Below are 26,617 nucleotides of genomic sequence, written 5' to 3'. Positions count from 1 at the left end.
GCTATGTTTTCATTTTTAAGCTTCCACCCCTGGCATGCTCCACCTGTCTTGCAGTGCAAGATGACTAAAACCAACAGTCATGGCCCTTGCTCTAGGAAGCAGTACTAGTTGTTTAGCTAAACTGTAACTTTCTATAGGATGCAAACACAGTGGCATCCATTTTGGTCTGTGTGGTGTTTTTAGTGTTCAGGGATTCCTGTGTTTGGCACACAAACTATTAGGCAACTTATTTAAGAATTAAGTTATATATTAATGTTGCGCTGGTGCTGTAGCATGGCGCACGTATCAGAGCCAGCTGTGACCACTCTTGGCACAGTGACCACCCTAGTGGTGCCAGCATGTTGCTCGCTTCCACCTCCACAACTCTTCAAAGAGCAGCTAGCCACGTTGAGCTCTGCAGTATTGAAGCTATATAGTCTATTATACTTCTAGTCAGCCTCCATCATAGTAATTATTTTTAATAAAAATTTGTCTAAGTGATCAATTTATTTTGCCCTTCGGCAAAGAAGTTACTGTAAATACTTGGCCCTGTGAGGCTTGAATCAAATGCAATAAAATAGTAAGGCTACCCTGTCCTTAATTCTGAATTTCATTCCCCAGATGTCCTTGTTAACTTCTCTTGGCTTGCTAACCCCCAGGCACAGCATGTTCCAGGCTTCGGATGATTGTGGCACGTTTGTCCTAGGTTATTTGATTTTCCTCCTGGCTTTTTTTTTTTTTTAATAGCAGACTATCACATGAAGCAGAAGTTTAAAAGGGATGGTGATAGAAGACTTCAGAGCAGAAAATCAGACAGTTTTTCTTGCTCAAGAATCCTTTATTTCTGCTCTGTGTGCTGTCTTAAATCAGCTGTCTTGGCATGGTACAATATGGCAAATCCTTTGCAAAGTTGTGGTTTTAAACACACCAGCTCAACAGTCAGCATCAGTAGAAGGGAACAGCAGCTTTTCTAAACCTCATACAAATAAAAAGATTCTAAAATCTTTGTATTGGGTTCACCTCAGCAAGGATATTACTGTTGTCAGCCACTTAAAAAAATACAGACATGATTTGTCTTCAGTCTTTCATGATCTGATTTCATCTGCTTGGGATGTACTTACTAAAGGTACAAAGTTAGTGTCTCTGGAAACATTAACTTCTTTTCCCTTCTGCTACTGTATCTATTGGTCTTTCCATGCTAGCTTTGCTCTGGTATCCTGCAATAGAAGACAGGCTTGATAGGACCCATTCCAATACAGAGGTTTACTCTTCTGCACAGAGCAGTAAGTAGATTTACTGTACAACATGCATTAAACCAAACAAGCTCCATAAAACCAGCACTAATCCAGAATGCTGGTGGTGCTTCATACTTTTCCAGAACATGAGATTATCTAGCATTCTTTTCTTGAGACACAGGTTGATTTATCTGAAAAAATGACTTGATTCCTTTTGTCTTGCCCCTGACTTAGAGGGTTCATCTTCAGCCAGGTGACTACAGTACAGTAGCTTTCCTAAAAGCATGAGATAATTATAAAAAGTATTGGCAAGATGTAGGATACTTGTCAGCCACACTAGGCTCCTCTCGATCATGTGTTTTGTACTTAAATTCCCTAGGAAGTCCAAGCTCAGTGAAGCAGTCCATGCAAAGAAAACTGAAGGAGTATGAACTACTGCACTGCAATAACCTTTAAGCAATCTCTGAGCGGTTTAGTTTTACAAGTAGGAACACTTTAGTTAGTTGAAAAGCCTTCCCCAAGGGAATTGACAATTATATTTGGCTTTCTCAGCAATTTTATTTTTCTTAAAAAGTCAGTATTTAAAAATAAGCAAAATAGATTTCCTCTTGTACACTGCCACAAGATTCCTGCTCCCCATACCTCTTACAGAAGTCTTTTGTCTGGTTTCAAGAAGGAAAAGGGTTGTGCTATATATACTGATCTTGGCTCCATCCGCTGCTACACAGTAGCTGCTGCCTGCCTTGTACATGGTCTATGCTGCTCCATCACTTAAAGCAACAATCCCAGCAGTCTGCAGGCACACACTGTGGGGAACCGACATGCCTTATCCTCAGTAGACAAAACCATTCAGAAACACTTATTCACACCTGTTAGAGACTGAAGCTTAGCAGAAATACTGCAACACAGAGGCAGCTGATTGGGGACAGAAATAAGGTGGGGATTTTTTTTTTCCCTTTCTTTTCAACATCAAATAGGAAATACAGTTGTACAATCACTTTTCAAGAAGAAATACAATTAGAATGAATGTGTTGAATGTAATAATAGAAAAGAGGGGGGAGGAGAGGCAGAAACACTAAGAATTAAGCCATTATTAAACAAATATGCAGTGTTTTTAAATGAAACACTGATATCAAAACTATAATCTCAACTGAAGCTAGACATTAATTTCCCCTGACATCAACTTTCCTATTCCACACACAAACTTAGGGGCATTTAGACCAACAGTCTTTCTATAGCTTGCTGGACAGACTGGATCTGAGGCTTTAGCTGTGATCCCTCCTTGATGGTGATGGAGCAGGCGATGACAGGCCGGGAAACACCACATGCCCGGCCCAGGGCTTGCTTGGAGCGTACAAACACGTAAGGTACATTCTTGTCCTCGCAGAGAAGAGGGAGGTGCAGGATGATTTCCAAGGGCTCTGCATCTGCTGCCATCACAATGAACTCTGCTATCCCTCGGTTCAGTGTTTTGGTGGCTGTAAAAGAAACTGAAGAGTAAGTTTGTGTCCTTCTGGAAAGCACATATAGTGAAAAACAACTTTAGGAGATGTTGAAATTGCTATGAGCAAGAAGATCTAGTGGTAGCATGAAGACAGGCCAAAGGAAAGCAGCAGCTATAGGTCCAGGGAGGAGGTTATTCACAGGGTTGCATCTGGGGTCCTGTGCCCAGCACTTCCCTCAAGCACAGCAGAGACTGACAAGAGAGCGAGGCCAGCCCAGGACTGCTGGTGGGTTGGGGGCTGGGGCACACCACGGACGAGGGGAGACAGAGGGAGCTGGGCTTGTTTAGCCTGAAGGAGGGAGGGTTGCTGTATTGTATCACTTCAAGGGTATTGCAAAGAAGATTAAGCCAGACCGTCCTTGTGAGTGCACAGTAAAAGGGGCAAGTTGCAGACTGACTGTTGCCTCAGGGGGATTCAGAGGCTGTGCTCGAATTTTATACCCTGCCTTTATGAGAGGGGTTTAAGCCATGAGATCGTGTGTCCTGACAGATTGTAGAATTTCTATCCTTAGGGATTGAGTGGTGTTTTTTTTAAAGTTTGACTAGGCAAAGCCCCAGGCAACCTGATCCATTTTGTGAAAGCAGCCATGCTCTGAGCAGGTTGCACTAGAGGTACCCTCAAACCCAAATCCTACTGCCACACCACTAAAGCCTGCATGATCACAGGACACACACCAGGAACACAGTCTGAGCATCTGCTAGAACTGCATAGAGGTGTTGAAACGATTACAGCTTAGTTCTTTCCCTGAATATTGCTTAAGCAGGCTAGAAGGAGCAAGGAGACAAGACAATTGCAAACGCTACATTATATACAATTAGTGGTCTAGAGCTAGAGAGAAAACATGATCTCTAGCTACAGCTTTTCATAAAATCCTCGCTATGCTTTCTAGCACACTGCAACACAGATCTCACCTTCATTGGCTCCCTTGCGTAGTTGCTTATAGTTGCAGGACTGCTGCACAAGATCCAGTAGCGTTTTGGTGAGCTGTGCATCAGCCAGTGGGTAAGCTTTGGGATTCACTTCTGCCTCACTCTAGAGAGGAAAGAGTAAAGAGTATTACAACAGGAGCAAAGGGGGCTTTGTTCAGAACAACACTATGCAGGCATCACGCTCACCACATATATTGACTGTTGGAGTCACATCACTATTCTCATCTGCTCTGCACATACTAGAAACACTGATGCATCTTATTTCTAAAGAGATTCTTCTCGTATTCAAAGTAAAGAGTATCTCTACTCATGTGGACAGCCAATTTACACCCTACAAACCACCAGCAGCCAAACCTACAGGGTACTCTTCAGGCATTTGCTACCACGGATACTGTATGTATTGCGTACGTGAAACATTTCACTGCATAGCAAGATAAGACGCAAATTTTAAAGAAATCCCGAGAAAAGCACATATCAGGTTTATTTCCGCAAACTACAGGTAGTTTCTGAACGTTAAGATCGATGGCGTAGCGGAACAGCAACGATGTTACGAGCGGCCCTAACGATCGGCACCGGCAGAACCACCGTTTCTGCAGCTCCCGGCCTGGCAGGCGCCCCCGCCCCCGGCCAGCCCAGCCCCACGCCGCGATGCTCCGCCGCCCGCTCTTGCACGCAGCTGCAGCTGCGGCCCTACCCGGCCGCCCCCCGCCAGCCAAGCACATGCTCCCGCTCCCCACCGGGCCGGGCCACCGAGTCCCCCGCCGCCGGGTGCCCCCCCGCCCCGCCAGCCCCCGCCGCTCCGCCAGCCCCCGCCGCTCCCTCCCCGCGGGGCCCGCAACCGCCCGCAGCCCTGCCCGCTGGGCCTCCACGTGCTGCCCAGCCGGGGAAGACGGCTCCTCCGAGGCCCCGCGGCGCCCCCTGAGAAGAGGCCGGTGCCCGACTCCGCTCACCATGGCCGCGGCCTGGCCCGGCGGCGCGGCGCGGTCGCTGCTCCCAACCCGAGCGCGCTGAAGGGGAGGGGGCGGGAAGCGCTGCCGCGCGCCGCCGGAAGTCAGGCGGCCGCGAGCCCGGGGGCGGGGCCAGGGGCGGGGCGGGCGCTCAGGGCCCCTCCGCGCCGCCGTGGTGGGGCCGCACGGAACGCTAGGCGGGCGGGGTAGCGGCGCACGCCGTAACGCGGCACGCAGCTGCAGGGGCGCCGAGACATCCCGCCCCTCAGTTCACTCCTCTGCCGAGCCAAGCGCCGCAGCCCCGGGCCGCTTACCGCCGCCGGGGGCGCGCACGCCGTGCGGCAGCACTTCACGAGGAGCAGCGCTCCTGAGCGGCCGGGGCCGGGCTGCGGCAGGCCCCGTGACAGCCTGCAGCTCTGCGGGAAAGGGGAGGGGGGGCGGCGCGGGCTCCTCAGGCCGCCGCCCCGGGGATTGCAGGGCGGGCGGAGGGCCGGGAACGCCGCTGCCCCGGGCTGGTGCCCCGCGCATGCGCAGGGCGCGGCGGCAGGCGGTGATGGCGGCGGCGGCGGGCGAGATACCCTGCGGCGAGCACGGGGCGCGCTGGGCCCTGCCGCAACACCCGTCGCTCTGCCTCGCCTGCGCTGTGGAGACCCTGAGCGACGGCAGCGCCTCGGTGGGCAGCGCCTGTCCCGCCGTCTCCTCTTCCCGGGCAGAGCTGGCTACGGCCGCCGGCCCCTCACGGCCGCCGGCCCCTCACGGCCGCCGGCCCCTCACGGCCGCCGGCCCCTCACGGCCGCCGGCCCCTCACGGCCGCCGGCCCCTCACGGCCGCCGGCCCCTCACGGCCGCCGGCCCCTCACGGCCGCCGGCCCCTCACGGCCGCCGGCCCCTCACGGCCGCCGGCCCCTCACGGCCGCCGGCCCCTCACGGCCGCCGGCCCCTCACGGCCGCCGGCCCCTCACGGCCGCCGGCCCCTCACGGCCGCCGGCCCCTCACGGCCGCCGGCCCCTCACGGCCGCCGGCCCCTCACGGCCGCCCCCTCTCCCACGCTGGACGTGGGCCTGGGGAGCGGGCGGGTGTCCCCTCTCGCTGTGGGGCCCGGTGGCGCCGTGTCCCCCGGGGCGGCGGGGTGGTTGGGCCGCCGCCTGACGGCGGTTCGTTGTCTCCGCTCGGCAGCTGGTGCGCAGGAAGCACGCGCTGTGCCGTCTCCGCGACGCCCTGGCCCGGCAGGCGCTGCCCGTCGTCCAGCTGCTGGCGCCGGACGAGAGGCTCTGCCGTCACTTGATAGGGACTCTCCTTGGTAAGAGCTTTGCTGTGGCCCTGTGCAGCGCCGGGGAGAGGGCAGTCACCTTTTTTTTTTTTTTTTTTTTTTTTTGGACAGATGTGTACGTGCAAAGTTTCTCCGCATTTGAAGTAAAAAAAAAACCCAAAAAAAACCCCCAAACACTGAGGTGCCCTGTGCCATACTTCCACCATTCTGTGTTAGCTGTGTGATTATTCCCTGTGGAAAACTGCCTGTCATTTGATTTAGATTAGTTAATTTCCTTATTTCCCAAGGAGCAGGATTGGTGTGTTCGTAAAGCTCCTGCAATTTCCCAGGGTATCTCGATGTATCTGTAAAGCCTTTCTGGAGAACGGGGAGCGCCTGGTCTATGACTCCTCCCTGAATGCCCTCCATTCTAGGCTCGTGCTTCAGTGCTATCTCAGCTTGCTGAACTGTAGTGTTATATGAAGATTCATACAGAAATGAAAGCGTGAGCTTAAAAGGGCGTTGCAGGGTTTAATATGAAACGTGCAAAATACAAGTCTACGTAGCCGTTTTTACACACCATCACTTTACGTTTCTAGAAATCCTTGTAGCCATAGGATTGTATACCTGCTGCTTCCTGGTGGGTCAGCCTCACAGAGGAATAGTGTTCAGTGGGATGGCAGAAAGTGCCTTTCCAGTAACAGTCTCTGTGATCTTGAACATCTCTTACTAGTTTTTGTTTGCATAGCAATCTTGTAGGCAAGGTCTTTGAAATGTCTAAAATCTTCATGGAGAAGAAATCATGGCCTAAATGAAGGAACAGTAAAGCAGAAAAAGATGGAGGGTGTGAGTGCAAGTGCCTTTAGAGAGCAAGTACACTGGATTCCTTTAATTCCGTGATCTCATTTGCACATGGCAGATAATTCTTGTTCTTTGGGGGAAAGTGACTTACAAGCCACTTCCCCTGCTTTGACGCACCAAATAGTTGAAATGGTGTTTTCCCAGTTGATTTCCCAGCATTTTGGAAGCAGCTTTGCTGGAAACAGAACTTTGCCCAGGTTTAGTTTTCTCCATTGCTCTCAATTTTTACTGAATGCTGTCTGTGCACGTAATCCTATACAGATGTGGAGGGAGTGGTGCTTATGACCAGTGTGGTCCTACACTGTGTGAAACTGGAATCCTAGTCTAAACCTGGGGCTACAAACCATGACGTGTACATTTTGGATATAGCTTGAATGAATCAAGGATCATTTGGTGCAAGAGTGTAAGAAGGACCCCGGAAGGTTTGAGTAATGCTGTGGAGGAAGTGTTAATTCATGAAGATATATTTGTTTTTGGAGAGAGAATATCAGGATAGGCACAGGCAGAAAAAAGAAGGTTAAGAGAACAGAGGTGCAGTGTGGAGTGTTACGTACTAGGAGATGGTGAATTTCAGGTAATCCTGAATTTCATGCACCTAATATTGCAACATTCGCTAATGCTGTATGCACATCTTTTCCGAAGTGTAAGGAAATTACTGAGGATTGGGCAGATGAAGCACCGGAAATAAGTAATTTATTCAGCTGCAATGTCATAATGTTGCTTTGGTTGGTCAAATTTCTGAGAGGTCATGGAGTCTCTGGAGGGGAGGTAGTTTGATTGGATATGTTGAAACAAGTGGTTTAGCGTGTCAGAAGTCGGGGTCTGAGCCAGATGCCTGATGATGTAGGTACCTGAAGTTGGAAGGAGCTGGGAGGTAGAGTTTCTCATCTGGTGTGGTGTAGTAGAGTGAGACTCTTGATATACCCAATCTTACGCTTTCGTTGTACAAGTGGCTTGTGAAGTGATGCCTTCAGGTTCAATTTGACATTGGAATAGTTTCCATATGCTTTAAACCTAGTGTTCAAATTTGGTCTAGGGATTTTCAGTACTGGGGAGGGAGAATACTGTTCATGGTAGTTGGTATGAATAGAAGACAGAAAGGACAGCTCACAGCTGGGCTCTAACTTCTGTCATTCTGGGGTGTTGTTTCAGCTGTCTAATATCGGATATATGCAGTGAGATGTGATGATGGCAGCAGTTACATATTTACTTACATAGGTGGAGCCATTGACTTCAACTATAAAGTATCTATACCTTCATATCCCTGTGTCCTGCTTATGGAGACGCCTTTTGTGATCCTCCCTGAGAGTATCCACCTCCCTCTGACAAAGTCAGGCTGGCGTTGTGTGAAGCAGGGAAAACAAAGCAGTTCTGAAGAAAACCCTGTAGCTCTTTTTATAAGAAGGCACTGATGATCACAAGCAGGAATGAGTTCCATGACTGATTGTGGTTTACCTTTTAGGGCTGTTGCACACTGTGGAAGACAGCAGTGCCCTGGACCTATTCGTGGAAGGTGAGAGGCACATGCCATGTCTCAATTACTGACAGTTTGTGACAAGGCTCTGTCTTGTCTGATAACGATAGCGAGATGCTCAGCTTCTACACAGCTTGAATTGGGAAGAACATCTATTTTTTATCAAGGCAACAGTGATGAGCAGACTATTCCAATATGTGGGGGCAGGGGAGTGCATGCAGATTTAAATATTTAGCATTTCTTTCACAGATTCTGTGTGTGCCATGAATTTAGTGTCAGGTGGGTAACAGTGGTAAACAATGCCTGATCTTTGGCATCTGTGGACCTGACCAAAGGCTCAAAGTAAATGGAAATTTTCCTGTAAGCTTCAGTGAGCTTTGGAATCTACTACTTTCTCCTTGGGACAGTGATTATTTGGGATTTAGCTGTACAGGCTGCAGGTGCTGCTTTTTGAACAGTCCTTAATTTGAAATATGAAGGAAGCGTCTGCATGGCTGACTAAGGAATCTCTGCAGTCCAGTTAACCTTGGGCATCTCTGCTGAGTCTAGTGATGTTAGGAATGCAATGATTTCTTCCTGTCCAGCCATGAAAAATGAAAGGGGATGTGACCAACTCCTTCCAGAGGGGTGTCACTTTTCAGGCACTTGCTTGAAATGGTGTTGAAAAGGTGAGAAGTCTTTCTGTCATGTTACCAGTCTGTTGAGAGATGGATGCTCTCAGAGGAATTTTAAATTAGTGTTACCAACTCTTGAAAGTTTTTAGAGATTCTGAGAGTTCAAGGCAAGAAAGGGCCATTAAACCATCTATAAATCACCTGTCTCAAGACATGCCTCTGCTGAGATGTGTGGCTCTTTAGCTAAAGTAGGTCTCCTATTAGGTAAACCTCCAGTATTGCCCTGGATATAGCAAGAGATGGTGAACCCAGAAGTCTCTGGTATTTCTTTTTATGATGCTTTCCTAGAATACAAATCAAAGGAGTGTGTTTTTCAAATGAGTCATGCCATGACACCAAGATACATCCAAGACAGCCTTACTAAATCCTGTGGAACAATGCTCTGCACAAGTGTCACAGTAAGCGGGCTACTGTCAAAACTTACCTGCTGAACATTCAGGTGCCCAGGTTCTAAATATACCAGAAGAGGAGCTTTGCTTCCTGAAACTGGTCCACTGGTACATGGGTGGAGGCAGAGGCAGCCTGCCAGCATCAGGCAACTCCCTTGTGATTTTGTCAGGAAAACCCCAGGTGATGTGCAGCCAGTGTCTGGTAAACACAGTTATTTGATTCCTCCTACTGGGACAGAGCGGACAAAGTTCTTAAAGTTGCAGTGAACCAGGAATAACAGCTGGTTATTCATGGAGGTGAACAGTACCACAAAGGTGACTTGGGGCCTTGCTTTCTGGCAAGGTGTATGGGATAACTGCAGTGGGGAGCAATGGCTGATCGACTGCACTCTTAACTCGGGGACAGTAGCAGCTGGAGGAGGAGCTCTCAGGCTGCATCTAAGGATACTCAGCCGTTTCAGTTCTCATATCTTTTCTGGAAAGCTGTGTTTTTAAAGGCCGATTTTCATACTGTAGGAAGCCTGCTCTATGAAATTACCAGAATTTTTTATGCTTTTAAGGTAGGGCTTTGCTTCCTTCCCTTCCTGGTTCCTTATGTTTACTTGGTGTCCTGATGCTCAGTTTGTCTCTTGCAGTTAGTTTCCATGCATGGTTTGTAGGGCAGCTAGAACAGGTAATGTTGTTGCAGAGAACTTGGGCTGGGCTATCAGAAGTAATAGTGCTGGGAATGCCGATATTAGCCTGCTCTCTCAGCACCTCTGCGCTTGTTTAATTTCTAAGCTCTTTGCTCACTCGTCTGCTAAAGCCCTGTGGAAGATGGATTGTGAATGCTCTAGTGTGTGAATTACTGATCCTGTTTCTCCTGCCTAGTTCTGGTGCGGCTTGTAGTGGAGCTGAAGTCAGAACAGTACTTATGCTGCATTTTGGATGAAAGCCAAAAAGAGGTCAGTGAAGATAAATTACCTGCCCTTCCTTTCAATCCTTCAGAGGCTGAGGAGATGGGAATGAGTAGCTCTGCAAGACTGCAGCTACTGTGCTGGGATGCAGCCTCTGCTGCAGTGGGATGTCCTAGTGCCAGCTGCCCTGCTGTGATTTTGACAGTGTTGGTGTCTACCCTGGAGTTTTCCTGTTCCCACGATGCCTTGCAACCATATGGCTTCAAGATGCTCTTGTGAAGCTGTGTGGCTTCCTCAGATTCTTCTTTTCCTACCTTACTGTTTCAGTGATATGAGGAACTTTCCCAACCTGTGCTGTGGGCTCTTGCTGTCTTCATTCCTAAGTTTGTGATGGTACCATGGGGTATGAAAGATTGGGAAGTTGTGAAAGTGGGGAGAAATTCAGCTGGTTTATCTGCTCATGTAAGAGCTGGAGGGGAGAGGGAGGAAAAGGAACAACAAGCAAAAGATTTCTTGTATTAATTAAAAGACATTTTAGAGACCTAGTGGTGTGTTCAGGGTTTTCCTGTGGTTTATCCTAAGTGGTGAAGAGGACCCAGTTTAGGAAAAGATCCTATTCCAGATGATTATGCATCACTGAGAGCTTGCTGGTTTGGGTGCCTTTCTGCCTTTGGACTGTGTTCTTACCAGTGGAACGTTTTCTTTCTCTGTCTCCTCTACAGCTGTGCAAAGCCACTACCATGAGAGGCAGCCTGCCCACATTCACTCTCTTGGGCAAGCTGGCAGATGCCATCCTGCGCTTTGCTGATATACTGCTGGTAGAGCACAGTGAGTAATGTGTCATGCCTCACTGAAGGGTAGCATTCACAGCTCTAATACACATATGATGCATGCACTCCCTCGTCCCCATGTGAATTCATGAAGGTCACACAAGAAGCCTGTCCACAAGTCAGAGTGGCATTCAGGCCTCCTGAGTTGCAGGTCAATACCTTCATAGGAGGCTTGTCATTGTGCATTTAGCCAGCCTGGCAAAACAAGCCTCTGTGAAGCAGAGTTTGTGGGTCTCCCTCACAGGCAACATGCATTTAGTTACTGCTTTGCTTGGTCCAGCCCCTAGGGGTCTGGTGAGAAAGCTTAGCTGTTTGTAGAAGTAGCTGGGATGATGGATCTTCATATGGCGAACAGCAAGCTCCTCTAGCAATTTGTTACTGTACCCCTCTGCTCAGAGGGACAGATGGTGGTGACCACATCACCTAATTGTGGCGTTCATTAATCTGCATGCACCAGTTTGTCCAGTGGGCTTTTGCAGATTTTCAAGGGAAATTGGTTGGTACTTTTTAAAAATCAGTTCATTAGTGAGAATGTTTGCTGTTTCTGTTCCTCATACTAGGTAATTTAGTGGATCATCTGCTGATGGGCTTGACATACCCAAATGAGGCTATAAAGGCTGCTGTCTGCTACTTGTATGGCAAGTTGTACTCCTCTCCTGTTGGCATAGAACGGCTCTCAGCACACTTCCAAGAAAGGCTGTGTGGTCTCTTCTTGAATACCTTGGGGCATGCACAGACAAAGGAGCTGCAGGTTAATTGTTTGGGTAAGGCATTGCTGAGAGAAGCTGCAAGGTGCATGGGAAGGCTTAGAATGAGGAAGAAACCCTTGGCTGGTTTAGGCACTCTAATGTGGACTGTTCCCTAGAAGAGCTTTTTGCTGCTTGTCTGAAGCAGTCAATCTTTCTGTTACTCCATAGCAATCACATGGCCCAGACCTGCTGCTGAGCTCCCCCAGCCCTCCACTGTCCCCTGAGCCCCACATTTACCTAGCACTGACTAATCTTCAGAGTGTCTTCAGAACTTGCACTGTGGCCTGGCCTGCCTCAATTTAATGTTTTATCCTAGGAACAGACCATTCCTCAAAGTGTCTGAATGCAAACACTGTGCACAGGTGGGTTTTGTAGAGCAGTGGGATGGGGTCTAACAAATATGGTCTTCAGACATGGGGCATCATGTTATTTAGGTTAAAAAGCTAAGGTGGAAGTGGCATTTCCTTGCATTTATGCTTCCAACTGCACATATCAACTGTTGCTGGGGAGCACAATTTCAGCCTTTCTGACATTGCTTGTTTGTAAACCACCCAGGGAATTCTTTTTTCTTGTAGGAGGTAAGCAGGAACCAGATTGCTCCTCAGATCATCTACTCAGCTACTAGAAATGATCGATGATTCCTTTGAAAGTAGAAATCTATAGCTCAGACAATACCCCTAGTGAATTTGTACGGACATGTACTGATGATTTGCATCAATACCTGTAGCTGTGTACTATACTTTTGTACTGAGTACTGAGGACTTTTGTGTGTGTATGTCCTTTAGCTAAATACAGCTGTTTCAGTAAGAGCCTGTGAAAGTAGAAGGGGAAGGTAAATGCTAGTTCTCTAGGAAGTATTCCAGGGAAAATGTCTAGTTATTGTTGGTTCACTGATTGTAGCTTGGAGAAAAATGCAAGTCAAGAGCTCTCCCAAGAAACAGTTTAGGGGTAGATGCTGGAGCACAGAATACATTGTGAATAGAGTGCTCCTGATATCGTGTACCAGAGCACATGCCAGTCTCCGAGAAGGGGCAGCGAGCAGATCTGACCCAGCAAAAAAACATCAGCAACAAGGGGCTGCAGGACATGGGGCTCATGGCGGTATCTGGGGACACAGTGAGAGGAAACTCCTTAAACTGGAGGTGAGGACCTTTGTTAGGAATGCAGGAAAGGGGAAGAAGTTGGCAACAAGTCTTAGGCTGTAAATACTCCTGTGTTAATATAATCCTTGCTATGCCCGGTATGGTGCTCACTCTTGCTCTCCCTTCTGCAGGTTTGCTAAAGGAGCTGCTGAAATGTGACCATTTTGTATCCATTCTTATGAATGATTCAAAGACAGGAGAGGAGTCTGAGAACCCTGACTTTTTAGAAAGGGAAAATCCACTGCCACTTGTTCTCAAAAAGGTGATTGCTGAAGTAGTAGTGAATTGTTGGTAGACATAAAGAATTTGCTGGCCAGTATTGAATCTTTATTTGAGGCACTTCAGTGTGCAGTTGCCAACACCAGCAATAGAGGCTGCAGTGGGAAATGGGGACATGGGCATAGATCACCTCATTGTTCATTCCTGCATCCTGAAAGGGGGAAATTTTACTCCTGGCCTCAGCTGATTTTACTCACTCACACTTGAGGTCTGTCTGATACAGCACTTGTATGTCCAACATGACTAAACATGTGGGCAGAGCTATTCTTACTCCTAATCTTCTCTGCTGTAGTTCTCATTTTGCATTATTTTTTTTTTTTAGTGTATTTGGTCAAGTATTGTATCTTGCCTTAGCAAGTTTAATCCATGAAATACATGTGAAAAGAGAGATCTTAATTTATGTTTTAAAATTTAAAATGTAGAAGAAACTGTTTCTTACTCATATCTGCATAGTTGACTTCCTCTCTCATTTTGGCTTTTGTTTCCCAACAGCTTCTGTTGACCAGAGATGAGATGTTACAGGCAGCAAGTTCTCACTGTGTGGCTGCAGTGCTGGTTCACTCTCCCAGCAGATATGCTCCTGCTTTTATCCATGCGGATGTCCCAGGTGAAGAAATGCAGTAGCATCTTGTTGTTAATTTCCCAATATCAAAGCACTCTCTGGCTGTTTGTTTTATGAATCAGTCTGGCTCCATGAAATCCACTGATGGCATAATGTGTGTGGTGGCCATTTTATACCAGTAAAAATAGCCAAAGTGATTTTAGGAATAGAAGAAAGTTAAGTTTTCAACTGAAAGTATAGAAGTAGCTGTCAACAGGCAGAATGGAGTTTCCACAGCAAGAATTTGCACAAGTCCTTGAGGTCAAGCTCCTTCTCGCAGGACCTTGGATATGAGCTTAGACAGCCTGAGGTTCCATCTTGTACCACTAAATATTGTAAGTTTGCACAGAATTTGGTCTAGGATTTAGCTTTATAATGTAGCTGTGGGAGATGGTTTATTATTTTTTTGTAATCCCAAAAGATAGAAATGCTTTCATTTTACAAATTTTTGGGGAGATGTAAAAATTTCAAGGAAAAAGAGATCACTGCATCTGTAGTAAAGCTTGCTTTGTGGCTTTTCATTTGTGCCAAGGGCTAGAGCCACAATTTAGCTCCTGCCTGCTGAGTTTCTGCTGTGAAGACACTTGCCTGCGGGAGTCTGCTCTCCACTCACCTTATTTTGAAGACTAGCATACCACCAAGCATCCAGTCCGTTCTCCTTGCCTGCTATTTCATAACGCAAGCATTCTCCACGTGGCTGTTGTTACACTTCCTTGTTTCCTCTCCTTCCTCTGCTCTGCTTTGTTCTAGGAGCAGCTGTGCTATGCTATGAGCAGACTACCTCTTAACAGGGTGACCTTATTTGTGTGTGTGTGTGTGTGTGTACATTTGCAGAATTCCTGTTTGAATGTCTCTCATGCAACAGTGAAATTCTCATCTGGTCGGTGTATTGCTGTCTGCTCCTCCTAACTGAAGAGCACCTTTTCTTCTCAAAGTGTCACACAGTCTATGGTAAGTCATCAACCTTTCTGACAGAGTGACTGCAGTAATGCTGTGAGCATTTGTTGTGCTTCTAGCTGAATTTCAACACTTTATACACAATCACAATTTCCAGCCAGGATGGGTAAAGGACTGAAAATGAGTACCTTTCAGACATGTTTGTGATGTGCAACATAGCTTGGATTTACAGTGCCACTATCCTGATGAGTTCCTGATAAGCCTGCATTCATTATAATAACCAGTTATCATGACCAACACCGCCTAAGTTACTATTAGGTGTTTCTGTGGATAGGCCAAGAGTAGATTTAGTAAGAAAGGCTAAATTCTTTCCTTTATTCTGGACCTACCTCCAGCAGTGGAGGTTGGCACCCATTATCAGGGAGTTGAGTGAACACTCAGCAGTTTTGGGCAGTTGTTTCTGTCAGTGGCTCAGGGAATAATTGTTCAAATCTTCCTTCTTTTTTAAAATTATTTTTGCTTCCATCTTCAAATTTGGAGTGTTAAAAGCCCTCTCTGTGACTTCTCTTGAACGTGTGCAGGTATTGAATCTCTGGTGAGGAGTCTGCAAGATGTCCTGCAGCTGAACAATGTGGAGTTGCACAAACAAGGGCTCCAGCTCTTCACTGAAATACTGAAACGGTAAGGGAGTACCACCGTCAGGCTTGCACAGGCAGAGTTTGGTGCCCCAAAGTGGAGGCTGTGGTGCTTTTGCTTTTTAAGGTTTTTGTCTGAGACCAAATATCTACACCCTCAGAGCCCTTGTGTTTGAAAGATGTTGCTGAACAAATGCATTTCCTATTCTTGTGAAGCTGGGCCTGGTGGTTGTCTCCAAAGGTCCCAGCTTGTCCTCTTTGCACATGTATCCACCAGGATATCTGCCTCTTCCTGCTTCCTTGTCAGTCTGGGAGGTGAAATCTCCTTTCAGCTGTAGATCAAGCAAGAGGGAAGGCTAGGAAGGTCCAGGCATATGTGAGCACGCCAGCTCCTGCGAAGTGTGCCTCTGACAAAACGGAGCATGCAAATTCCGTGGCTTCTAGTCTTGTATCATCATCTGAGCTAAATTCAAACAGCAAAAACAAATTCTAGGATGAAATATTAATGTATTCTGTCACTTTTTTCCTCTTGTTTTCTGCTAAGGAATAACATACCCTGTCTTGTTTTTCTTCTGTGCTTCCTGTTCTTGCCTCTATGATCTTGTTCCTGTCCTGTCATGCCAGTGACAGTCTTGTTTTTGCCACTTTGTTCCCCCAAGAGAGCCCTTGAGCTAAATTTTGGAAATGTCATAGTCAATTTTTCTAGCAATGTCAGGGTAAAAAGAAGGAAAAGCAGCAGTGCTAGAACAGTGGGATGATGGCAGTGTGGGATCTGTCAAAAAGAGAAACCAGGATGTGGGAAACACTAATTACAGCATTTATGCTTGTAAAACAAAGAGAATGCTCTATGCAATTACTCTCATTTTCTAGCACACCCATTCTGTTTCTCTGAGCTTTGCCTTAGAAATGTTTTATTTAAAACTGTTTCATAGTGGGGAAAGGGATCTCATCCTGGAACTTTTCCTCTTGGTTTTTCCTTGCAGCTGCATTCTCTTCTGTAAGTGAGCCCTACACTGAGGTGTTGTTCAAGCAGGCCGTACTGTTCCTCTTGGCAGTACGTCAGGAATGGTGGGTAGCACTCTCTGGAGTGCTCCTTGTCCCTCCCAGCACAACCAGAGTGGCAGGCACAGTTCAGGGCCCGAAGACGAGAGGCTGCAGGAAGCTGCAAGAGTGCTGCCTCTCATACTTTTCTCCCAGATCCCAAAGACATCACAGTGCACCATATTGCAAGTGGGTTTGTGCCTCTTGAATGAGTCAGCAATACTCCTCCATCCCTTCCTCCCTGCATGAGTCAGTGAAGACTTATTTTTTTCCCCTGATGTGTTTAATTCAGAAGGTCAGTAATTAAAGAAAGGAAATACATAGGATTAATAGAATTACAGTATAAGTTGAAATAATTTGGAAGTTCAGCACATCACTTATGGCTTGGGCCAGAGGCTGCCACTGGTGCCCAGGTACCAAAAGGCCTTTTCCTTGCCTTGTCAACATCACAGCTTTTTCCTCACAGCAGAACGTGAGGTGACTGCCAGGCTGAGTTTGATCCCACTGAGTGACTAAAAAGAATGGTTCTGCCTTTGTTCACACTTTACTCTAAAGCTGAGCTACTGGTGTAATTTCTACTGAAGTATACTTTCTTCTTCCATTTGCGCATGGGAGCATGTGCTCCTAGCTTGCTTTAATCAGGCACGTCTGTGAAAACGGAATAACAGGGGGAGTACTTTTGGGTCCCAAGTCTGGCCCCTGTCATGCTGTGCTGCTTTTCTTGCTTTACTTCAGAGAGGCCCTCTGGCAGGCTGTTAGTGCCTCTTGTCTGCATGTGGCTGCCTGTCTTTGCCCTGCCTTCCCAACTGTACCCAACTTGCCAGTAACCAAATGAGCATACTCTGCCATTTGCACAGCTCTGTCCAATAATGGGATTAATGGCTTGTCATCCTTCCATGCTCTTGTGCTGAATGCTCAAAGGTGTTGAGCCACAAAGTGATCAGATGAGCAAAATGCTCACTATCAAGAAGAATTGTCAAAACAGTTGGATTGTGTTTATTTTTCTGATTACTTTCCAAGTTCATAAAAGTCCCTGTCCTTCTGGCAGCATATGGCATTAGAAGTGCTACAGGACTGTGAGAGAAGCTATTCTTGTGGCACCATCCTTGTTCTAGGATGGTAGTGGTTGCTTGTTTACTCATAAATATGAATTGCCAGATGAACCTGCAAATGCCAGAGCAGATGGCCTCAGCGTAAAGTCCTAGGCAGAGAGATCACTGTATTTTGCAAAGCCTGTTTTTCTTGTGCTTTTCACATCAGTGTTTGGTGGTACAGTCACACAGTTATCCAGGCTGTGGGTTTTTTTCATCATAGTAGGGCTCCAGACCTGCTGAAGTTCACTCTTTGTAGCATACCCTCCACCTGCTCAAGTTTGAGACTACCTCCTTGAGAGCAGCTGGCTCTGAATACTGAAAACCATGGGTGGAACCACATGGCTCAACTGTCCATTTGGGGAAATGAGGAGAGGGCGCTACAGTCACTTTGACATTATTCTCCTTGCTTACTCTGTTTCTTCTTCACAGGCAACCAGTGGAAATCAAATTATTCACAAACCGAGGTGTATGTATAGAAGCCATTGATGTTTTGATGGAGATGGTGAACTGCCCTGTGCTTGAGGTGGTTGTGGAGGCTGTGAGAGCTGTGGCAGCTTTCCTGAGGTAGGCAGGAAAGTATTTGCAGGCTTTTCTTCAGATAGGTATGTTGCTACCATGTTGGGCTGTGTGGGTGAGTGTGCTCTGCAGTGGGACTTCTGGCTGAGACAGGCGTGGGTACAGCACAGCTAGCTTCCCATCCACCTCAGAAGGCTGCCAGGGCAATGAAGGTGTGGTAGGCAGCAAGTTACTGCAGCAAGGACCTGGCATCCCAGCCAGGCTTGTACTGTGGCTGCTGTGGCTTTGTCACTCTGCACCCCATCTGGATAGGTGAGAACAAGCATAGGACTGTCCATATGCCTCATGACTAGTAGGAGTGGACAGGGAATGCAGCGAGGGTGTGTTTGGGCGCACATGTGAATGAAGGCACCGTTCAGATACTGTGACCTTAGTATGCTGTGCTGGAAAGAAGTGGCAATGGCATATTACTGTCAGAAGAGCGGTTATTTCTGCTGGTGTTGCCTTGCCAGGTGGAATGTCCTCAGCGAGGAATGTGCATGCTGTCTTTCTCTCCCCTTGTTCAGGAAGGACCACCTGAGCTCCCCTCCTGTCCCATATGAAGAGCTGCAGAAGCTGCTGGAGGCAGCGCTGAAGCGATGTGCTGAGCTTTCCCCACCACAGAGTAGCAAGAGGCATGCAGTAAGTCAAAGGTTGTTGCTGCTAGTTGGTAGGACCAAGCAAGACAGGGATGATCCTCCTGGCATGCTATGTGGATATTGTATATATATTCTGTCCCTTTAGCCTGTGGCTGTTGGGCTCTCTGGTGTTTCTTCTGATCCTCATGCCTTGAGATGGTACCAATCTTCGTCTTAGAAGTAGCTGAAGATGGATGCTGGTGAATGTTGTCTTTCTAAATAATGGAAGATTGTGGAGCACCACTTGAGCACGCTGCTCTCTTTATGTCTCCAGTACTCCAAAGTCATTTGAACTTTCCTTTCTTCAGGCCCCCACCTTGTCGGCTGCATCAGTCTATCTATTTTTTTGGCAATGAACATCTCTTGCTATGCCTTCAGACCAAGACAGTCATCCTATATGCACTGTGATCCCTCAGCAAGGGAGCTGTTAGCCACAATTTGAACTGCAAATCCTTTCCTGTTCCTGGAATACGTAGCTAGTGTGATGTGCTGCTGGGACTTAACACAGTTCTGAGGAGAGCCACCACTACAGATGGCTAGTGAAAAGACAAGGGCTGAGCCTTCTTGTTCTAGGCTTATAGCCATGTAGGTTTAGATTGTATGTCTGTAATGGCAAAAGCATCTTGCTGGAGTACCAGAGCTCCAAATGCCTGATGAACTGTCTTCGGGCCCAAGCTCTGTGGTACCAGATGTCTGTTTTCTCTGCTTGGAGATGGCAGAACTGTGTTCTGCCCCATAGGCAGATGTTGGTCAGTCTGCACACACACAGAACTTAGTGTCCAATTCAGAATAAGGAGTTTCACAGGAAGGAAGTTAGGCAGGCAGTAAGGACATCCAGGCTGTCTTTAAAGGGAGAAAAGGGGAAATGATTCTAAGGTATCAGCATCAAATGGAGAGGAGTTAGTTCTGAACTGCTAGGCACCAATGTGTAGCCGTGCCCTCCCTTTGGCAGTATTTGGAGGAGACCACTGCAACCGGTTAAGGCTTAAAGGCAGATTATGAGTTCCAACTGGTTCCCAGTTTGAGAAAATGATTAACTGTGACGCTGCAGTTGGCTTCTGGCTGAACTCAGTAGGATGCTGTGTGGGAACAAGAGCTGGTACATGGATAGCTGCTTACAAATCTGAGCCACAGTAGAGAACTTCTAAGATTTCAGTGCTGAGCAAAGACAAGAACTGTTCAGCGTTGTTGAAGAGTAATTGGAAGAAACAAAATTTAAAAATTTAAAAAAATATGAAGTTTTCCCAGAAGAGTTTGAAGCTCCATTAGCTGAGCTGTTTAAAATTCAGATTAGACCAAACCATGGCAATAGAGACTGTAAAGACAAGGCAGTGTAGAACTAGTAACTATAACTCTGTCCTCCCTAGGAAGAGCAGAACTTCTCTCTAACCCTGCCTTCCCTGGGGAAAGCACAATAGTTAAAAAACAGTTATGTGAAACAAGTGAGTGAAGTGAAATCTGTTGTTCCTCATGTTGGTGGTATGGAAGAAGAAAGCTATTTTTTCCAATAGTGAACATAAGATTTTGAAGACTTTTTCCTTTTAACAGGATGATCTATTCTCAGTGTCTCAGAGTCACTCAGCAAACAGAAATCTCAGCAGAGTCCCTCAGAGACAGGGCTGGCTCTTGCTCAACACCCTGGAAAGTTTCAGAAATGCTTGCAGGTGAGGACAAGTTGGAGGTGGGCAGGTGGGTGGTGGGTGTGTGTGTCCATGTCCGTCCATCCTTCTGTCCTTGTAATTGAGTTCCTCTACCCCACCCCATCACTGAAATATCACACGTGAGTTCAGTGCATGGCACTTGCCAGTAAAACAACAGAAGGAGGGATATATTGTGATAGTGAACATTTTGTGACACCTGTATGTATCTCCCAAGAAATTTGCCTGGGACCTCTCAGTTTATGTCACATCTTTGGCCTTGGAGGAACTGCTTGAAAATTAGCTCAGACTACTGAAGATAGGAATTGTTGGAAGCTATGCGTGAAACCACATTTCTGTGCCCTGGGGTATGTGGTCTCACTGCCAGAGGGGATTAACCATTTAACAAATGTGTATCTGCTCCAGATGCTGGCCTTGGATTTGCTCGTCTGTGACCTGTTACTGCAAGAGGGTTTATAGGCTCCAACTTTTCCTGTTTTGCTGGATGGGAGCTATCTGTCACCCTTAGCTGCACAGCAGATGGTGGTAGTTGAGTTTGTGTATGAATCCAGATCTGTTGTTAGGGAAGTCTGGCCAACATAGTTATTTTGCCTTGCATCATTTGCATTTGGCTTGGCTGAGATAATTTGGTTAGAAGCAGGTGTCCCTGTCTGCACTGACCCAGTGTCTTGGGGTGATGTTAGGGGGCACTTGGGTTCTGTCACAGTTTTTAGATCAGCTGAATGGTTCCCTGGCTGATTTTTACAAGGTTTGCTTTATTGTGCTCCAGGCACTCTGGCCTGGCTGAGAACCTCTAATCTTGCCACACTAGGGCGTCCTACAGCAGATGCTTTCTACACAGAAGCTAAGTCTTCCTTTCCCAACTTGTACTGTTGTGCAACATTGCTGACTTCTATAGCTTCATTCAAGAGGTCTTTTGGTGTGATTGCCAGATTCCTGTGTTTCTAACCCATCAGGTGTTTATGGGGTCCTTAATGGTGAAAGTTGTGATGAAAATGTAGTATCTCCTGACTTCCTTTACAGAGTGAGGAGGATTCTTCTCTCCTCTGGTATGTACTATGTGTTTGTAGGTTAGCAGTGGAATTCCAGAGTGACTTCATGGCCCAGGAGAATGCTTTCACTGCTCCCAACTCTGAGAGCAAGGACACACTGAACAACTTTTCGGAATTCCTGTTGAGGATTTGTGACAGTCTTTGCATCCCTGTGGTCACGGTAAGGTTTCTTTTGAACTTGGTCTATCCCTTGGGTACCTGGAAAGGTGCTTTCAGGCACCAAGAGTGGGTTGCACAAGTGTTTTTTGGGGAAGAGAGCATGTAGAATAAACCAAGAACAGTTGTGGCATTTGCCACCTTTCCACAGCCAAATGTGGCATTATATAGTTCATGTAAAATGGGAGTGTACGGTTTCAGAGGGTGGAGAAATTCCTAAATGTAGATGGCAGTGTCTTTCTTCAGACTGTGCAGTCCCCATAGCTACCTGCTATGCTATATAATCCATGGCAGCTCTGGATGTTGCAGAAAATGAAGAGCACCTGAACTGTTCTTTCCCCTTCTGCCACTTTTTCAAAACTTGCCTGTGTCCTGGAAAGCAGCAGTATTTGCACCTGCAATTTCATTTTCATGCTTCTTTCCAGAAGATACTGGTAAGCCTGCCTAGTCTACACAGCAAGGGCAGTGCTAAGCATTGTGCCTCACTAAGGCAAGGGACATGGTTTAAAAGCCACTGTGGAGAGTCACATGTGCTTTAGTGTTTCATACAGACCTGTCACTAAGACACACTGAGCAGAATTTTCAAAACAGCGGGACTCTGGTTGTGGTTCCAAATGTTGAGTAACTTTTGCTTGTGCTTTGCCACAGGTTCAGATGTATGGATTCTTGCAGTTGTTGGGAACTTGGGAGATATTTTGTTCTGTATTTTCTTAATCAGTCTCTTGGTAGGCAGCTGCAGTGTCATTGCTGTTCTCCTCCCTGAAGGGAGGGTGCAGTGCATGTCCAATTTGGCAAAGTGATTTTTGTTTTTTTGCCAAAGTTTTGGCAAGTCAGTGTGCTGTTTCTTGTTCATTGAACTTGGGTAAAAATTAATGGACTGTGAGAATAGTGTCCAGTGACCTTGTACATGAATGAGTTGAGTCGTTCTGTTCTAAACAGTTTAGGGCTGGACTCTGCAGAGACCTGAAACACCTGTGTTTGCTACTGCTCAATAAAATGCTGAAGCACAGGTGTTAAGTGTTACTGAAGTCAGCTGCACTTAAGCATATGCAGCACTGGAGAGGTAGCCATCTGGCCTGTAAGAGCAGTTACTTCCAGGGCAATATGGGCAGTAATGTCAGTTGCTGTGCATTAAGGCCTAACTGGTTGCCAGCTGGAATAGGAAGAAGTTTCTTGTTTGATGTAATGTCTTGCAGAGTTAGCAGCACAGCTCATGAAGTTGGCAGAGGGAAGTGTTAGTTGCTTTCAAAGTGCTCTGTAAGCCTGTGTACTTGCTGCCAGGCATTTTGGTAGAAGAACCGTTAACTCCATAACTGTTCGGATTTATAAATCTATCTTTCTGCACAGGCAGGAGGTTAGAATAAAGCTGCTGCTTTCAGTATTTATTGCATATCATGCACCTGATCTTTTCTTCTTTCCACAGAAATACCTGGAAAGGGCTGTCAGCCCATCAATAATGGAGGTTTTCCTCTCAGCACTTAATACCCTCTTTACAGTGGTGCCAAACATGCGGAAAAAGTTCTCTAAAAAGCTGGGTATGGGGGTAGTGTGGGATCATGTTCTCTGTGCTCTTAACTGATGGAACTTGCTGCTACTGCATATTACTGGGGCAATGAGCTTAATGAGACTTTATGTGGAAGATTATATTACATGTTTATATGAGTAAGAATAGAGTGCACAGTCATGTTCAGCAGGTTGAAAAAGTTATTTGGTCTAACAGTGATGATAGGACAGATTTTATTTTAGATAAGTAAGTTGTCAGCTTTACCATTCCTTCTGGAATATTCAAAATTGGCTGCCCCTGTACACAGGGATTATGCTGGAATTGTTGGTGGGATTTTACTATGTAGAAATCCTATTTATTCTGTGTATTCCTTACTCTGTGCACATCAGAGAGGTGATGTAGAGAATTCCTCTATTCCAAATACATTAAGCTGGCAAATCTTTCCTTCTCATCCTGAGAAAACAAATGAATCTCAGCTACTCCCCTCCAAACCAAACCTGGAGTAGTTTGCTTTGGGAGAGAAAGCCTATGTATTCTTACTGAGATGGTCTGCTCTATTCACCAGGTTTGCATGGAGATGTGTGGGGATGGTTATAGGACCTGCCTACTCTTTTCCCTTGTCATACATGTTCTGTCTTGCTTTCTGTCTAGCATCCTCCTCCTTCATCCGACTGACTCTGGAACTGAAGGCCAGATTTTGCTCTTTACAAAGGTATTGTGATTTGTGTATTGTGAGTGAGTTGAAAATTTCCAGATAGGAAAGCAGATCATGCCTTATCTAATGCACCTGATGAGGCAATATGGGAGGCTGAAAGACCCAAGAGTGGTTGTATTTCTGCAAAATGTAGATGGTAACTAACAATGGCAAAGCTGAGCGTGGGAGAAGGGAGAAGCAGTTGGGAAGGGGCAGGTGGATTTACACAGCATTGTGAGAATTCTGTGCTCTATCATGAGCCGTGCAGAGAGAGACAAAGTAGCCTGACTTTGGAGTAGTCAGATCAGTGGGAGTTTTGAAAAGATGTAACAGCAGCATCAGTTCCATCTGAGCTCTGGCTTCCTAGGCACATATACCACTATATTTGTTCCTTGTGGTGTTGTAACATGTAAGAAATGTGACGGAGAAGGAAGACTTCAACAGCATACATTGCAAAGGGTCTTCTGTATCAGTGGCTATGTTGAGGAGCACCTGAGGAGACTCTCTGGGGGTCTGCAGAGATGTTTTACCTCCTCTTTCCTGTGACTGCACCTCATTAAAAGAGTAAACAAAATATACAGCACCCCTAGTCCAGGAACTTAGAGTGGGGAGATTTACGCCTGTGAATGGTTGTGTGTGGGGAGTGATCTAGGCCTCTGAATACAGTAGTGTGGAGTACCAAGGGTTACAGAGTGAAGATATTTGGTTATGCCCTGTTCTGCAAGGAAATCATTGGAGAAGAGAGAAGTACCTGGAAATAGAGCTGTTCTCACCCTTTTAGTTAATGTTTTTGCATTCTTCATTGTTCATCGCTGGAAACATGATTGCTACAAAATCTCCTTACTGGTGTTTGCCGGTGGAATTGAGTATGGGGAGGCACCCTCAAACACCTCCCATTCCCTGCAGTGTTAGGAGTCCTGCCCTTACAGGACTCCCTGTATATACCAGGTGTGATGATTTTGAGAGTACCCCACCATATTCATATTGTCCCAAGGTATGCAAACACATTCACTGTTGTTACCATGCACACCCACCACATATGTGAGCTGAATGTCGTTAGGAGCTCCTCATTTTCCTGGAAGCCCAGTTTGGCTCCTGGAGTCTTTCTGTGATGGGGCAGGTGCTTGTATGTGGTCATTCAGTAAACTGAGGTTCTGGCAGACAATGTGTGATATTAGAGATATGAAGAGGATGTTTTTAGCCTTCTTCACTGTATATTTCTGCTCTTCTTCACAGTAACCCTGCCTTGAATCAGGCCTGTTCCAGCTTCCTCTGCAGCTTGTGCCTGAGCCTTTACTCTGCCACGGTGAAGGAAAGAACTTCTTCTCAGGAGGGCAAGTGTGGGGAAAGAGACAAATTGCTTCATTTAGTTTGAGACCCTGCCACCCTCTATTTAGGCAATAGGTGCAAAAATAATAATAATAATAATAATAAAAGACAAAGGAAGAGGGAATGGAGGATACACATAAGCTCTATCTAGAAATATAATTTTTTTTCCCCAGCTTTTTTTTTAAGCTGGTCCAGCAAGGAAGTAACACTCAGAGAGTGCCTTTTGAAGAGTTTGGAACCCTACCTGAAAGAATGTGTTTCATCTGCCTATCGTTTTGGTTACGTGGTGACATTTATTAGCAGAACTGTGCATGGCTTAATTGAAACAATATTACTTGCCACATAGTCACCCATATCTGCAGATTAAGGTCATTTTTTCCTCAGGCATACTCTATAAAGATTTCCTGTCTATACTGTTAACTTTCCATAATAAGTAAGTCCCTAATGAATGAGATGAAAGTTTCTGCATCACAAAAGCCACTTTTCCCAGTGGCAGTGATTGTTCACCATACAGGCAGCATCAGCAAAGACCTGGGAACCTCAGACAGAAATGTCTTTTCATCATTAAAGCCAGCTCTGTTACATCAGGTCTCACATCTCCATTCATGCCAAATCAGAGAGGTGCGCTTGCTGTATGCAGGTTGTGGGGTAGTAGGTTGGCTTTGATATTTCTTACATCAGGAGCTTCCCTAATTTAATGTGCTTGAATTAGGGCAGGCAGATGTTTCCACCCCTCTGTTCCACCCTGCTTTGTCATAGACATTCCTCACTTCCTGCCTGCTCATATTAGTTTTATTTCTAGAGCAAGAGATATCTGAGCTCCTGCAGAAGGGTCTGCCTCAATTAAACTACACCATTGCTGAAAGCCTTCTCCTCCTGGCTGAAACCCCTGAGCCCTTCTCTTTGGATCAGTCTCTTTGCAGCCACCAGCACTGCTTCATACTACTCTTATACTTTGCCTACACCGTTGGGGACAGGTGAGCCAAGAGTATACAAGGCAAGTGGTTTTGTGACCATTACGTATCATGTATTGGAGGGTAAGGCATCCCTAATGTTATTGATTCCACTCCAACCTCCTTGAACGCAGGTTTGTCCCAGATGCAGAATTATTTTTAGCCATAAGAAATTTCCTCCTGTCAGCCCAGGACCATGGAGACTGTCCCCCTCCATACATACTCAGAGCTGCACTTTACCTCCTTGCTGCCTGTCAGGACAAAGACAAAGCCCTGGACATGGTAAAAGAAGATTTCGTTGCTACCTCTTGGGCTCTTTTTGTTAAAGCTAAAGTTTCTCCCCACTCCCATCAACCTTCTTGCAGAAAGTATTTTGACGTAGGTGGTGAGTGGTGAATGAGTGAAGAGTGTGCAGTGCATCTGCACTCTGGGAAGTTAACTATGAAAAGCCACTAGGGAATATAGATTTGACTGAATAAACTTGTGTATGTGTGGGAAGTGTAAATGCATTGGATAGGCTATGAATTCACGTATGGAATATAATACATTTCATAGCTTCAGTCTCCTGAACACATCTACAGCCTCTGCAGCAGGTTTTGTAGTGTTCCCATATGGCTGTTTGCTGCTGCACAGCTTTGAGTGCTGTACAAAGCCTACAAGTTCCTTAGCCTTT

The 26,617-nt window shown here is 46.4% G+C and overlaps 2 protein-coding genes across 4 annotated transcripts in view; one reads left to right on the top strand and one right to left on the bottom strand.

Moving 5' to 3' along the window:
• Positions 1 to 796: 796 nt before the first annotated feature.
• SNU13 (small nuclear ribonucleoprotein 13) lies at positions 797 to 4,857 on the bottom strand. The gene is made up of 3 exons (XM_037387531.1): positions 4,599 to 4,857; positions 3,631 to 3,751; positions 797 to 2,692 (listed from the first exon to the last, which is right to left on the bottom strand). The coding sequence occupies exons 1-3, from the start codon at positions 4,599 to 4,601 to the stop codon at positions 2,430 to 2,432; spliced, it is 387 nt and encodes a 128-aa protein (XP_037243428.1). The 5' UTR covers positions 4,602 to 4,857; the 3' UTR covers positions 797 to 2,429.
• Positions 4,857 to 26,617, top strand: part of MEI1 (meiotic double-stranded break formation protein 1) — a 39,296-nt gene continuing 17,535 nt past the window's right edge. The window contains exons 1-19 of one of the 3 annotated variants that reach the window (XM_037387527.1): positions 4,857 to 5,268; positions 5,771 to 5,894; positions 8,167 to 8,217; positions 10,112 to 10,185; positions 10,860 to 10,965; positions 11,528 to 11,731; positions 12,990 to 13,120; positions 13,630 to 13,744; positions 14,573 to 14,689; positions 15,217 to 15,316; positions 17,835 to 17,969; positions 18,488 to 18,602; positions 20,147 to 20,262; positions 21,327 to 21,468; positions 22,888 to 22,999; positions 23,620 to 23,680; positions 24,899 to 24,996; positions 25,794 to 25,968; positions 26,079 to 26,226. In XM_037387527.1, coding sequence (XP_037243424.1) covers positions 5,122 to 5,268; positions 5,771 to 5,894; positions 8,167 to 8,217; positions 10,112 to 10,185; positions 10,860 to 10,965; positions 11,528 to 11,731; positions 12,990 to 13,120; positions 13,630 to 13,744; positions 14,573 to 14,689; positions 15,217 to 15,316; positions 17,835 to 17,969; positions 18,488 to 18,602; positions 20,147 to 20,262; positions 21,327 to 21,468; positions 22,888 to 22,999; positions 23,620 to 23,680; positions 24,899 to 24,996; positions 25,794 to 25,968; positions 26,079 to 26,226 — 2,271 coding nt within the window. In that variant the 5' untranslated portion in view covers positions 4,857 to 5,121. The other 2 variants (XM_037387528.1, XM_037387529.1) reach the window with 2 other exon arrangements.

Source organism: Falco rusticolus, chromosome 5, assembly GCF_015220075.1.
Source record: "Falco rusticolus isolate bFalRus1 chromosome 5, bFalRus1.pri, whole genome shotgun sequence".
Taxonomy (NCBI): Eukaryota; Metazoa; Chordata; class Aves; order Falconiformes; family Falconidae; genus Falco; species Falco rusticolus.
This window is presented reverse-complemented; position numbering and strand designations above follow the sequence as displayed.

Bases quoted from the DNA above. Each gene is read 5' to 3' on its own strand.
- SNU13 (XM_037387531.1), bottom strand. The intron at 2,693-3,630 runs GTGAGATCTGTG...TTTCTTTTACAG, and splicing joins ACGCAAGGGAGCCAATGAAG to CCACCAAAACACTGAACCGA.